Source organism: Pipistrellus hanaki, assembly GCF_964339955.1.
Source record: "Pipistrellus hanaki genome assembly, chromosome: 15".
Taxonomy (NCBI): domain Eukaryota; kingdom Metazoa; phylum Chordata; class Mammalia; order Chiroptera; family Vespertilionidae; genus Pipistrellus; species Pipistrellus hanaki.
Genome location: NC_140517.1, coordinates 37,525,300 through 37,538,838, shown reverse-complemented (window position 1 = coordinate 37,538,838; position 13,539 = coordinate 37,525,300). Strand labels below are relative to the sequence as shown.

Genomic DNA, 13,539 nt, shown 5'->3' with positions numbered 1-13,539 from the left:
GAGAGATGAGGACACTTTCTTGTCTTCGACCCATTGCATAAGCTGTTTCCTTCTTCTGGAAGGCTAGTTGTCATTGTCCCAATTCCTATGGGATGTCACCCAGCCCAAATACCACCTTTTCTATGAAGTATTTCCAGATAAAGTGCTGAATTTCACCTAATCTTAGCCAAATGGCTGAAAAGCAATCTCTCACTGCTGAATTTCTACATATACAATAATTTGTACCTCATGTTCTGCCCTGTGTACCTGCCCAACCTCTCCACTGTATTGGGAGCTCCCCAAAGGCAGGCCCCAGTGTTTACCCTGTGATCTCTGTTACCCCTTTTCAACCTAGAGAGAAACAGAATCCCTTAGAGGAAGTTGAGGCCCTATGGAGGGCTGAGAAGCCAAGTAGGATGGGGTGAGGCAGTTCAGAGAAGTTGGGGCAGATAGCCTCTCCTTGGGGTAGGTAGAGAGAAGATAGGAAGGGGAAGAGGAGGAAGGTGCAGGAAGGTGGCCTGAATCTGAATGAGGTGCGAGATCTGAGAAATTTAGAGATTTCTAGCCAAACACAAGAGCTGCCTATGCTCTGATGATTCCCAATAACTTACAGAGGGCAGATCTCACCTTGTGGGATTCTGAGACTAACAAGACACATCCCCAGTATCTCCCAAACTCCATGTCCAGTGAGGGTGGGTGAAAACTATAAGGAAGATGAGTGGTGCTCTAGGCAGTAAGACACAGAGAATGAAGATTTGCAGGTGTTTTAAGGGGAAGGTGCCTATGTGAAGGACAGATGAGTAGATGAGAAGAGATTTTGGAGGAGACAGCAATCTGAAGCAGAAGCACCAAAGACTGGTGTGGAGGGAAGCCAGAAGAAAGTCCTAGAAGATCTGAAAGGAAACCATTTAAAAGTAGACTCTGAAGTAATTGCTCAGAAGGTGGGGCAACTTTGTGGAGAAGCTAGAAGTCGTTTGAAGGGGTCTTTCTGGAGGGTGGGTACTTCACAAAGGGCATTCCCAGGAAAATGGGGTGGGCAGTAGGGCATAGTGGACATCTTTTGGGGGCTTTCTGTGGGGAGAGGGAAATTCTCCTAGAGGCAGTGGTTCTCAAACTTGAGCATTTATCAGAATCACCAGGAGGGCTCCTAAAATCAGGCTGCAGGGCCTGACTCCAGGTTTTCTGATTTGGTAGGACTGGAGAAAGGCTCAAGAATATGCATTTCTAATAATTCCCAGGTGAAGCAGATGCTGCTGGTCAAGGGACCACACTTTGAAGCCCATTACTATAGGGAAGAGATTCTTTAGTGAGGAGGCCTCAAAGGGGAAAAGGACGGTGGGAGCTTCTGGAAGGAAAATGGGCAGCCCTCAGCGGTCTCTAAGGAGGGTGTTAAGGGTCCCTTCATCTCTGAAGGGAGGAGGGGCTCTCTGAGGATGGAACCTAGGAAAAATGGTCAGAGAGAAAGGCCTTAAGGACTGGGATTTCAAAGGGTGGAGAATGCCTCTGGACAAACCTCTTATTGAAAGGGGATCTGGAGCCTCTCGGGAGGGTTGTCTGGAGGATGTGGGGCCTAGGAAGGGACTATGGGTAAGGAGACTCAGATCTGCACAGGACCTCTAGGTGATTTCAGGGGAAAGAGAATGGAGATGAGAGGGTTCTAAAGGGAAGGGAGCCCAGGAGGGTTTGAACAAGGTTTCTGGGGCCGTGGGCGGAGACCCCGGGGAGATTCTGAGAAGTCTGGCCAGAGGCTGGGGCTGGGAGCATTCTTGGAGGGGCCGGGAGCAGTGGACTGAGATGGCAGATGCGTCCTTTCAGAACCTCGCTAAGGCCGCAAAAGGGTGCGTGGCGGGGAGAGCCTACTGAGGGAAAGTGGATGTCAGGTGGAGGGCTCTTGGGGAAGAATTCTGGAGGCAGGGTTAGCAGGGGTGCGAGAGGCTTGTGGGGGCAGCCTCGGAAGCGGCAGTGAGGCAGGTTCTCCCCGGGAGGGCTCAGGAGGTGGAGGGGTCTCTGAGGAGACTGAGATCTTGAAAACGGCACCTCAGAGGGGCCACGAGGAGCCTTAGGACTTACAGTGCTCGTGAGGAGGGTGTTAAAAAGTTCGCCTAAAACTGTGTTTGGGGGAGGGGGGGCTTATAAAGTAAATTTTTGCATTCAGAAGCAATTTCTGGAACATTTGGTGTGGGTTACTGGGAAAGGTTTGGGATACACAAATGGGGTTTGGGAAGAGGTTTGTGGAACTGGAAGGAAAGCTCTCCACAGATCTGAGCCTCTGAGGAAGGTTTTCAGGGCACATCTGGGGCATCCTGAGGGACTTGGGGGCAGGAGTCCTGAGCCTGGGGGTTCTGAGTGGAGCATCTCACAGGTGACTTTTGGTCGGGGTAGGGGGGAGGGAAGTCCGGGAGGCGGTGGGAAAGCGGCCTTTGGGGGAGATTTCGGGAATGTCCGGGTCTGGAGAGGTTGGGGGGGGGGGGTTTCTGAAAGGCGATTTTGGGGTCTCGCGGGGAGGAGACATCTGATCCGCACTGCTGGGTGTCCGGCGGCCGCGGGAACGTTTCTGGGGGGAGGATGGGGATTTGGGGCCAGAGCGGGGCTCTCGCAGCCGATTTCCAAGACCCGGGACAGGGTCCGGGGAAGCCTGCGGGCATGGCAGGGGTGCGATCCGGGGAGACCTGGGGGTCGGAGGGGGCGCGAGGGGAGTGTCAGGGTCTCCGAGGTCGCCGGGGGCCGCCCTCCGAGGAGGCGCCTGAGGTGGCCGTGGGGGTCGATTCCGAGGATGTGAGGGGGTCCGGGAGGGAAGCTCCGAACGGCCTGTGGGGGCCCCTCGGGGGCCGGGGTGGGGGCCCCGCGCAGGGGCCGGGACCCTCAGGCCCGCGCTCCGCGCCCGCCGCAGCCCGCGGCTCGGGGTCCCTGAGGGGGCGGGGCCGCCCGCGCGGCCTGGGGCGCCCTGAGGGGAGACCCGCGCGCCCCGACCCGCCGCGGCCCTGGCCGCCCGCCCGCCCGCGACTCACCGCCTCGGCCGCCGCCGCCGCCGCCGCTCGGGCCTCCTCAGGCCACCGCCGCCGCCGTCCGCTCTCCAGCCCGCGAGCTCCCCTCCCTCCTCCCGCACCGACCACCGCCGCCGCCGCCGCCGTCGCGCTGCGTCACCGCGCTGTGCGTCACCGCCCCTGGTCCCGCCCCGGCGGAGCTGCCGCGCGCCGGCATTAGCAGAGGCCGCGGTGACGAGCCGCGCACCCGCCAACGGGCGGCGAGCGCGGAGGAAGGCCGGGCCCTGGCGGCGAGGGGAGCTGCGGAGCCGGACGAGGCCCAGGGGCCCGCCTCTTGCTCGGCGGGATTGGTCGGTCGGGGGGGGGGGCTGACGGTCAGGCGGCCGGCGGGAGGGGAAGGGGCGGGCGCGCGCGGCGTTGCCACGGACGACGGGCCTGGCGGAGCGCGGCGCTGGGCCTCCCGGCCCGCAGGGGGCAGTCCTGCGCCTCCGCCTCCGCGGCCTCGCCCTGTCACAATTCCCGATTCTGGCGTTGGAGCGGCTCCCGCCGCGCCCCGCGCCCCGCCGGGCGGCCTGGCCCTGCGGTGCCCGAGCGTCCGGCTGGCGCTGGGCTCCCGGAGCCCCGCTTCCCAGCGCGCCCCGCTCTGAGCTGCGCGGCCTCTCGAGCAGAATAGAACGGAGAGGCGATGCATGCGGAGCGCTGGGCACAAAGGAGGCCATCAATAAATGGGAGTCGTTGCTCCGGCTGTTGTATCTGTTCGTTCATTCTACAAATTCCCTGGCTCGGGGTGAACCGCACAGGAGCGCTCAGGTGACTGAGACATGGCTGTTGGAGGGACTCGGAATGCAGTCGGGTGGAGTGTAGGGTCCAGCCAGGGAGCGGTGGGCATGAGCGGCCGCCGGACGTTTGGCCACTTGAGCGGACTTGGACTTGTCCTGTGGGCACGCCGGAGCCATGGAAAGGCTTGGAGCTGGGAAGAGTCATGGTGAGCTGGGGTTTGGAAAGATGTCTCTGGCTCTCTTATTGGAGGGGACCGAGTACAGGGAAGCAGCTGGGACGGGAGAGGGGCGTTTGCACGAGGGTGGGACTGGGAAGGGGCGGAGTCCGCGAAAGGACGCTGCGTGAACGGGCTGGCCGGGGACTGGTGGCTGCAGCAGGCGATGGGGGCAGGAATCTAAGATAAAGCCCTCTGGCTGGAGGTTGGAGGGCTCCTGAGAAAGAGATCAGAAAAGATGCAGGCTCTGAAGATTCGGAGCCCATTGTGGGCCGCCGGCAGCAGGGCCCGGGAGACTGCACAACTCCTGTGTCTGAAGCTTACGAGAGAAATTGGAGCCGGAAACCAAGATTTGAGGATCATCAAAGTAACTGAAGCTGTGCGAATTAGTGACCTAGCCTGGGGAGGGTACGAAGTATGAATGGAAACAAGAACCCATCAGAACTCCGAGAAAAATGGGACATGGAAATTTTGAGCAAAGAAATCAACCAAGATTGAGAAGGAGCAGCAGAGAGGAGGAAAACCAGATGTGGCATTTCAAGCCAGGGTGGTGGATGGCACAAACCCTGTCCACTACCCCTTCATCGAAGCAAGAGTTTTCACACCAGACAGAGTGATTGTGCACAATATATGCTGCTTCATTTATTCATTCAATAATCTTTCTTCTGTACCTAATATATGTCATGCATTGTTTAAGGTGCTGGAATTTCAACAACGAACAAGGCAGACAAACATATCTTCAGGAAGCCTACATTCTGATTGGGAGGTGGAGCACAAACAATACATAAACACTGTGTAACTTGGTGATAAGTGGTATAGAGAAAAACAAAGCAAGCTGACAGGATGGAGAAATGGGGTCAGTACTATTTTAGATGAGAAAAGACCTCTTTTATCAGATGGGATTTGAATAGAAATCTGGAGGAATTAAAAGGCTGAACCACGAGGGAAAGACATTTCCCGAAAGGGTTAATGGCAAGGGCAAAGGCCCAGGGCTGGATTATTCACTGAATCACAAAGGCTAGCGCAGCTGCAGTGAGCACAGGGGAGAGTAGTGGAAGACAGGGCCCAAGAGGTAATGGAGGAGGGGTTATGGTAGCTAACTTAGTTATAAAGGCTGCTCACTGTAAGGGCTTTTGCCCCAATACTCAGAGAGCCACGGGAGGGTTTTAAGAGAGGCAGTATCTCATTGACTTGGGTTTTATTTGGATCCTTCTGGTAATCCTATGAAGAATAGAGTGTGGGGAAAGGGGAGCAGGGAAACAGTGCAGAGAAGAGAAGGGGGGTTTCTCTCTAATTGTTCAGGCTGGAGATGAGGGTGGCAGGACAGGATATGGGTTGTGCAGGGGGAAGTGGGCAGGTTCTGGTTACATTTGGAAGGTCAGCTGACAAGTTCTAACATTGTCAAAGGAAAGAGAAGGGTCAAGGATGTCTCCAAGATATCCAGGTGGAGGTGTCAGGTTGGCCACTGGATGAAGAATCTAGAGGTTAGGGGGATGCCCAGCTGGAGAAATTAAAGTAAGCTCTTTGAAAGGCAAGAGATGGATGAGAACAGGAAGAGAGGAGGTAGACGGGAAAGAGAAGGGAGCTCTCTACTGTCAGGAGGAGGAGCAGAGAGGGGAGTGGGAGGAAAACCTGGTGAGGGTGGTGTCCAGAAAGCCAAGTGGAAAAAGCTGAGCGCAGGGAGCGATGGATGGTGTCAGATGGAGAATAAGAATTGACCACGAGGTCTAGCACCATACAGGTCATCGGTGGCCCTGTTAGTGGAGAAGGACAGAATGAGAGTCTGCTGGGAGAGACTCTCATTCTGTCTGGAGAAAAGGGGCTGGGAAGGAAAAATTGCAAATAGCAAGTGTAAGCAATGTGTTCAAGAAGTCTTACTAAAAGGGGAAGGAAATGAATGGGCAGTGGCTGGGCGGGAGATAGGGTTTTCAGTTTTAAGACGGGAGAAGTAGCACTGCCTGTGTGAGGGAAAGACCCCGCGGAGACGGGCTGTGGGTGATGCAGGGAGACGGGGGATAGCTGGAGTGATGCCCTGAGCCGTTGAAGGGTGGGGTCCAGCGTGAAGTAGTGGGAATAGAAAGGCTTGTCCATTGCTATGAAGGGAAGCAGCCATTATGGGGCTGAGATCTGCAAAAATTCTCTCGTATTTGTATTTTCTTACTGAAATACATAGGGTTTTCCTATAAATTACTTTTTCATTTCTCCTTTATATGACAGATCATTATATTGATTTAAAAAAACGTGTTTAAGTAGGGTACATTATGTAGGAATTTCATTTCAGGATGAGACAGGAAGCAATACAAAACACTTAATAAGAAAGGGGGTGCTAGTCTGACAAGATTGAACACCATTGTTGTAGAGCCCATTGTAAAGCCCGTGAGGCTGAGTAACTTCAGGAAGAAATTCACCATTACTCTGCTGCTGTGGTGTCTCCTGCTTTCTTTCCATTTCCCCGTCAACATAGTAGGTGAAAGTTTGACCAGCAGCTCCCCTTTTCAGTTCTGGAGTTAAAATACTCTAAGGGGGGAGGGAATCCAGGAAGGCTTCCTGGAGGAGAGGAGGTAAAGAGCTCCTTATTATCTTTTGTGTGTGGAGCATGTCCACCATGCCAGGAGACATGTGAAGCTATTTTATCCTCACAATAACCCTGAGTCAGAGAGTGAAGTTACTTAGTGATGGTCACATTTGAACCCCAGTCTAGGTGATTTCAAAGGCTCCAGGTCCTGGCAGATGAGGGAAGGAAGGAGGGGGCGGAGCCCTCTGCAGCAGTTGTCTTAGAATGGGCATAAACAGGATGTGGTGCATGAAACCTTTCCCCTATCCCACACCCTGCCCCCCTTCTTTCCCCAGCCCTCGCCCCACCCCTAGAAGACAGCGGAACTGAGAAAAGAAGAGGCCCGTGGACAGAAAAACCATGGTCAGGGGGCCTGGGGGGGTACGGGTGGGCCTGGGTCCGGGAGGATGCCTGGGTGAAGGTCAGGCTGTGTGTTGGAGAAAAGGGGCTGGGAAGGGGACAGGCTGGGGAAAGGACCAGGCTGGGGGAAGGACCAGGCTGGGGGAAGGACCAGGCTGGGGGAAGAGAAATGGTGGTTTAGCACCAGGTAAACAGATCTCGGGGTCTCCTTGAGTGTTGCCCAAGGATACCTGCTGGAGGGCTGGAATTTGGCCTCCGCTCTGCGGTCCAAGCATGTGCCTGTGAGGGGCTGCACCGCCTGGGGAGCATTCCTGTCCCTGTTAGAGACACTGCGGCTTGGGCAGGGGCAGGGCCGGGGACCGAGGCAAGGCCTGCTCACCTCTTTCTGGGCTCTGCTGCAGTCGGACTCCCTGGTGGTGTGCGAGGTGGACCCAGAGCTAAAGGAAAAGCTGAGGAAATTCCGCTTTCGAAAAGAGACAGATAATGCAGCCATAATAAGTGAGTGCCATTCTCCCTGGAAGGATGGGAGGGCGGTGGGGACGTATGAGGAGGGCTGGGCCAGAGTCACTGAGTTAGAAGGGGTGTCCTAACTAACCCCTTTGTGCCATCCCTCCCTAGTGAAGGTGGACAAAGACCGGCAGATGGTGGTGCTGGAGGAAGAATTTCAGGTGAGGGGCTGGGTGGGTGGGCAGGGTGGGGCTGGGAGACCCAAGGGTCTGGCAGTGCGGGCTAGAAAGAGCTGGAGCTCAGATGTGATCTTAGGCAAGAGATGTATGGAGTTCTGCTTCCTCATCTATGAAATGGAGATATCAGTACCATCCTCATAGGGTTGTTTGTGGATTCAATGATTTAATCTTTGTAATGGGTTTAAAGGCCTGGCACTTAGTATATGCTCAATAAAATGATAATACTTTATTGGCACTTAAAGAATTTTCAGATAAATTAATAAAAAGCTAGTAGGAATCCTTTATAATATACTAGAGGCCCAGTGCACAAAATTCGTGGGTGCTCAGGGGGTGGGTGCTCAGCCAGGCCTGCACCCTCTCGCAATCTGGGAGCCCTTGGGAGATGTCAGACTGATGGCTTCTGGCTGAGCGGTGCTCCCCCTGTGGGAGGGCACTGTGCACTGACCACCAGGGGACAGTTCCTGTGTTGAGTGACCTCTGGTGGTCAGTGCATGTCATAGCATGCTGTTCAGTTGATTTGCATAATAGCCTTTTATCATTTAGGACACCTTGCCGTCTCTTGGCCTCACTGTCTTTTTCTATAATGTGGGAATGATAATAAGGCTTACTTTATAGTATTGTGGTAAGGATTTAGGGGGTGGCTGTGGAGACTGAGGCTGGGCTGTTTGACAGGGGAGGGGGATTGGCTAGGAGTTGGGCTCCCTCTGGTCTTCTAAAAGGAGGTGTAGTAAAGTGGTTATGATTTAAACCCAGATGCATATTTGAACTCCTCTGCTCAGAGTTGCTGTGCAATCTAGGGCAAGTGTCTTAACACCTCTGGGCCTCAGCTTGCTCACCTGTCAAGTAGGGATAATAATAGGTCCTACCCCACAGAGTTATGGAAGAGCTCAATGAATTAGTCCATGTGGGTTACTTAGACCAGTATCTTGGCACATTAAATACTTGTTTAAATTTCTTCTCTCCTGTTTTTTCCCCTCTTCCCCCAGAACATCTCTCCAGATGAACTAAAAATGGAGTTGCCAGAAAGGCAGCCAAGGTATATATTGGGGGAAGGAACAGGAGGGTCAGGCCATGGGGAGAAGGGTGTTGATGGGGGTGGAGACTGAGGGGACTGCTTGATTCCAGTCCTATTAACTAGCTTGGGATCTCTTTGTTTGAGGCCAAGAGTTCTTATCCTAGGACTTTGTGTACAGTATACTAATATTTTGTTGCAGAATTTTACACTGATAATCAATGTGAAATTAGAGCTTGCTTTTTCAAAAATAGAAACTTTGTCAGGTTTCAGCCTTAACATTGTTCTTGCCTCAGTAAATAAAAATAAAGAAAATTTCCCTCTTTTTTTAATGCTACAGAATATTTCTGATAACAAATAAATTATTTGACATTTAACAATTGGGGAAAATCTTGTGTGAAGCCATATACGTCTGGTGCTTTTTGTGTTTGGAGGAACACTTTGACACTTCTATGGTAACTGGTCTGTGCAGACTTTCCATCTCCCCCGAGGTGAGTTTTGGGTGCCTGAGGATTTTGAGCCTCCATCCTAGCCAGAACCAGCCCCTGGGTGTCTGACAAGTGCAGTTCCACAGGGCCCCTATCTGGACGGCAGCCTCGAATGTGGGAGGTAGTGCTCAGGCTGCCTGCTGTCTAGAAATTCTTTATAGTTTTATCTTTGAATCTGTGTTTTCTGTGAAGTCTTCTGAGACAACAGAGCTGTGCTAGGGCTTGGGGCAGTGCCACCTCCAGCCCTGGACGGTTCTCTATCCACTCCCTGCACCACCCAGTGAGGCCCTGGCAGGGAGCCTGAGTGCAGATTGCAGGAGAGTCAAGGTCAGACTCTCCTAACTGGTTTGGCTCAGTGGAGAGAGCGTCAGCCTACGAACTGAAGGGTCTCAGGTTTGATTCCAGTCAAGGGCATGTACCTTGGTTGTGGGCACATCCCCAGTATGTGCAGGAGGCAGCTGATCAATGTTTCTAAGTCTCTATCCCTCTCCCTTCCTCTCTGTAAAAAAAATAAAAATAAAAAAATAAAAAAATATATATATATTTAAAGAAAAAAAAAAAGAAAGTTTCAGAGTGTGCCTGTAAGCATCTGCAACTCCCCTTTTAGTGTTCCCATGTCCAAGACAGCAAAGCTTATGAAAGAAAGGAAGAAGTTTTTCTTCTATCTTTTGAACAAGGGACCCCAAATTTTCAATTAGCACCAAGCTTGGCAAATTGTGTAGGCAGGCCTGGTCTCAGCCCCAGCTGGACAGTATCAAGCAGTAGTTGAGCACTCACAGTCTAGGTTCAAATGTACCAAAAGAACTTCGGGCAAGTGACTCCACCTCTCTGGGCCTCAACTATCCAATCTGTAGTATGAGGATAAAATAGCGCCTTCATCATAAGCTTGTTGTGAGTTAAATAAGCACTTTTTTGTTTTGTTTATTCTCCCTAAGGATATTTTTCCATTGTTTTAGAGAGAGTGAAAGGGAGGGAGGGAGGTGAGAGAGAGAGAGACTGAGAGTGAGAAACATCAAAGAGAGAGAGACACATTGATTTAGTTGCCTTCTGCAAGTGCCTGAACGGGGCCAACGTCGAACCTGAAACCTAGTTATGTGCCCCTGACCAGGAATTGAACTCATGAACCTTTGGTGTGGGGGCCAGTGGTCTAACTACTTAGCAACACTGGCAGGGCAGCACTGACTATTTTTTTAAAGCCATTACGTTTTTCTTTTTCTTTCTTTTTCTTTTTTTTAAACATATTTTATTGATTTTTTACAGAGAGGAAGGGAGAGGGATAGAGAGTTAGAAACATCAATGAGAGAGAATCATCGATCAGCTGCCTCCTGCACACCCTCCACTGGGGATGTACCCTCAACCAAGGTACATGCCCCTGACTGTAATTGAACCTGGGACCCTTCAGTCCATAGGCTTTATCTGCTGAGCCAAACCGGTTAGGGCACATTTTTCTTTTTAACATGTTTTTATTGAGGTCTATTGATATATGTCATTGCTGTATACTGTATGTCATTACTGTTTTAGGTGTACAGTGTGATTTGATATTTGTATATATAGTGAAATGATCAGTACAATAAATCTATTTAACATCTGTCACCACACAGTTACAAAAACATTTTTTTTCTTGTGATGAGGACTTTTAAGATTTATTCTCTTAGCAACTTTCAAATATGCAGTTCAGTATTTTTAGTTACTAGAGGCCTGGTGCACGAAACTGCACGGGTAGGGTCCCTAGGCCTGGCTGGTGATCAAGGCCCATCCGGGCCTTCCAGCTGCTGGCCAGGGCCTCCCTTTTCCACCTGCTGGCTGCTGGCTGCCAACCTGGGCCTTTTTTTGTTCTGTGCCGCCCTCTGGTGGTCAGCACAGTCATAGTGAGCCATCAAACTGCCTAGGGCAGTGGTACACAGACTGCGTACAGTGCCACTGAAACTTTGTGGCCCATGTGCAAAAGTCGGTTTTCAGTTCTCAAAAGAAATTTCAATCGTTGTACTGTTGATATTTGGCTCTGTTGACTAATGAGCTTGCCGACTACTGACCTAGGGCACACTTTGCATATTAGCCTTTTACTAGTATATATATAGACAGTCATCATGTTGTACATTAAATCCCCAAGACTTATTTATTTTATAACTAGACGTTTTTAACTTCTGACCCCCTCACCCATTTTGCCACCAACCCCCTCTCTCTGGCAACCAACAATCTGTTCTTTGTATCTATGAACTTGATTTTCTGTGTTTTTTTATTTTTATTTTATTAAATTCTAAATGTGAGATCACAACAGTATTTTGTCTTTCTTTGTCTGACATATATGTTTATGTCGTTACTGTTTTAGGTGTACAGACATTATTAGCATACTGTCTCAATGTTTCATCCATGTTGTCACAAATGGCAGGGTTTCCTTTCTTCTTAATGGCAGAATGGCATTCCATTGTATATATAAACCACATCTCCTTTATCCACTCATTCATCAATGGACATTGAGTTTGTTTCCATATTTTGGCTATTGTAAATAATGCTGTGATGGACATGCAGTGCATATATCTTTTTGAATTTGTGTTTCATTTCCTTTGCATAATTACTCAGAAGTGGAATTGCTGGATCATATGGTACTTCTATTTAGCATTTACTATTATTGTTATTTTTAATCATTTATTGTATTTGAGCCACTATCTTCAGTCTCAGTTATTAACCCTAGGTTCTCAAGACTCCTGCAAGATTTCAAGGTTGAAGACGTAGGTAATCGGCATTGGTTCTGGGTTTCAGGCTGAAGTCCTGAATTCGGCTTCCTTTTCACTGGTGTAGGTTCGTGGTTTACAGCTACAAGTATGTGCACGAAGATGGCCGAGTGTCCTACCCGCTGTGTTTCATCTTCTCCAGCCCTGTGGGTGAGACTCAGCTCTACCCATCCTGAGAATAGGGTCTTGGATTCTGTGTGGGGTGTGTAAGGTAGTGTTTGAGAGTACAGGTGTAGGTGTGTGTGTGTGAGAGAGAGAGAGAGAGAGAGACTTGGTAAGTACTGGGAGGGCAATGCATGGAAGTTGGGGGCTTAGATTCTCATGAGCCCAACCCATCCTCCTCAGTCCCGAGATGTTAAGTAATCCTACTTTTTTTTTTTTTTTTAATCTAGAAACTCCTGTCTGGGAGTTATTCTGAGGGTCCCACCTCCAAGGACCCTCAGAATAACTTCAAACCCCTAGACAAAACTGAAAACTGGGACTCCTTAGAAGAGCTCCGAGGACCCCTTAGAAACCTCCAGGGCCTGCAGGACATTACTGGCCCCTTAGAAAATGCCCTAGGACCCCCCGGTTATGTTTTCTTCTCCCCTTTTCCATGCAGGCTGCAAGCCCGAACAACAGATGATGTATGCAGGGAGTAAAAACAGATTGGTGCAGACTGCAGAGCTCACAAAGGTCTGGGCCTGGGGCCGAGGCTCCCAGAGTGTTAGGGAGGAGGGTCAGGGAGTCTGGTCTCCTGGGTCTGAGGGAGGAAGGGGCTGGATTCCTCCCCCTCTCAGTTCCTGAATGGATCATAAAATTGAGAACTCTCCCTGCCCAGGTGTTTGAAATCCGCACCACTGATGACCTCACTGAAGCCTGGCTCCAAGAGAAGTTGTCTTTCTTTCGTTGACCTCTGGGTTGGGGATCTGAATTCCTGATGTCTGAGTCCCCAAAGGAACTGGGGACTCAGACCCCTAGGACCTGAACATCCCAGATCCTGAAGAAATTAAAATGCAAGAACTCAGAGATCCTCCGTTCTGGCTCAGTTTCTGTTTCTTGTTGTGGGCGCCAGCTGAGTCCCTGCAGTACCAGCCTCTGGCCAGCAGAGGGCAGGCGGACCAAGAGGTTGTCCGCTGAATTCCGGGAAGAAAAGAGGATATCCTGCTTTTTTTAAAGAAGCCTGTGGGGTTTCCTAGGAAGTATGGGGGAGGCCCGGTCTCCTGCAGGAACCGGGGAATATTCAAATCCATGAAGGAGCCACTCTGGAGGGGATTAAGGATACCTGGGTCCCTGAGAGTAAAGGAGAGTGTCCGTTTCCCCTCCTCCCTTCCCTTCTCATCTCTAGGGGTTAGCTTACACTGAACGCTACTTTTCCCAGTGAGACATCAGGCCGGAGGAATTTAAATGCAGAAAGTTGTGGAAAGATCAAACCTAATTGTTCAGGGGCTTGGGAGTTGTTGGGGTGGGTTGTTGTGTGGTTGGGTAGACCTAGAGGTTCCAGTGCTGGGAAAGGCAAAGAAGACCCAGGACCCTCAGGGGACCACTGACGGGTACGATGTGGGGGAGAGGGGGCAGGAAAGGGACACCCGGTTCGCCCTGTCTGGAGATGCTGCTTTCTTCTGACACCCCGGGCATTTGGTTTCTGTCTCTGAGGGACATTATTGAGAACCAGCAGTGTACTAGGCTCTCAAAATTCCAAGACGGGCAGATCTTCACAGTTATAAATCACTCTTTCTGTCTCATTGCTTCTCCGTAACATCTCAGTTCT

General features: G+C 51.1%; 2 protein-coding genes across 8 annotated transcripts in view; one reads left to right on the top strand and one right to left on the bottom strand.

Annotated features, from left to right (window-relative positions):
• SAMD4B (sterile alpha motif domain containing 4B) overlaps positions 1 to 3,240 on the bottom strand; it is a 46,568-nt gene extending 43,328 nt beyond the window's left edge. The window contains exon 1 of one of the 2 annotated variants that reach the window (XM_084860871.1): positions 2,988 to 3,240. The gene's annotated coding sequence lies outside the window, so the exon portion shown is untranslated. The remainder of the gene's footprint in view (positions 1 to 2,987) is intronic. The other variant, XM_084860870.1, reaches the window with a different exon arrangement.
• Positions 3,241 to 3,459: 219 nt separating this feature from the next.
• On the top strand, positions 3,460 to 12,804 carry GMFG (glia maturation factor gamma). Of its 6 annotated transcripts, XM_084860897.1 has the most exons (9): positions 3,698 to 3,773; positions 4,655 to 4,813; positions 6,808 to 6,874; positions 7,273 to 7,369; positions 7,490 to 7,539; positions 8,544 to 8,593; positions 11,857 to 11,939; positions 12,391 to 12,464; positions 12,610 to 12,804. In XM_084860897.1, exons 3-9 carry the CDS (start codon positions 6,872 to 6,874, stop codon positions 12,679 to 12,681), a joined length of 429 nt encoding a protein of 142 aa, XP_084717023.1. In that variant the 5' UTR covers positions 3,698 to 3,773; positions 4,655 to 4,813; positions 6,808 to 6,871; the 3' UTR covers positions 12,682 to 12,804. The 6 variants fall into 6 exon arrangements, with proteins under 6 accessions (XP_084717022.1, XP_084717021.1, XP_084717026.1 ...); XM_084860896.1 differs by lacking the exon at positions 4,655 to 4,813 and having other exon boundaries at positions 3,460 to 3,773; XM_084860895.1 differs by lacking the exon at positions 4,655 to 4,813 and having other exon boundaries at positions 3,482 to 3,948.
• Positions 12,805 to 13,539: the final 735 nt, after the last annotated feature.

What these genes read in the sequence shown, in the direction of transcription:
- GMFG (XM_084860896.1), top strand. An exon ending in AGATAATGCAGCCATAATAA is followed by an intron (nt 7,370 to 7,489) that starts GTGAGTGCCATT and finishes ATCCCTCCCTAG; the next exon opens with TGAAGGTGGACAAAGACCGG. An exon ending in TGCTGGAGGAAGAATTTCAG is followed by an intron (nt 7,540 to 8,543) that starts GTGAGGGGCTGG and finishes CTCTTCCCCCAG; the next exon opens with AACATCTCTCCAGATGAACT.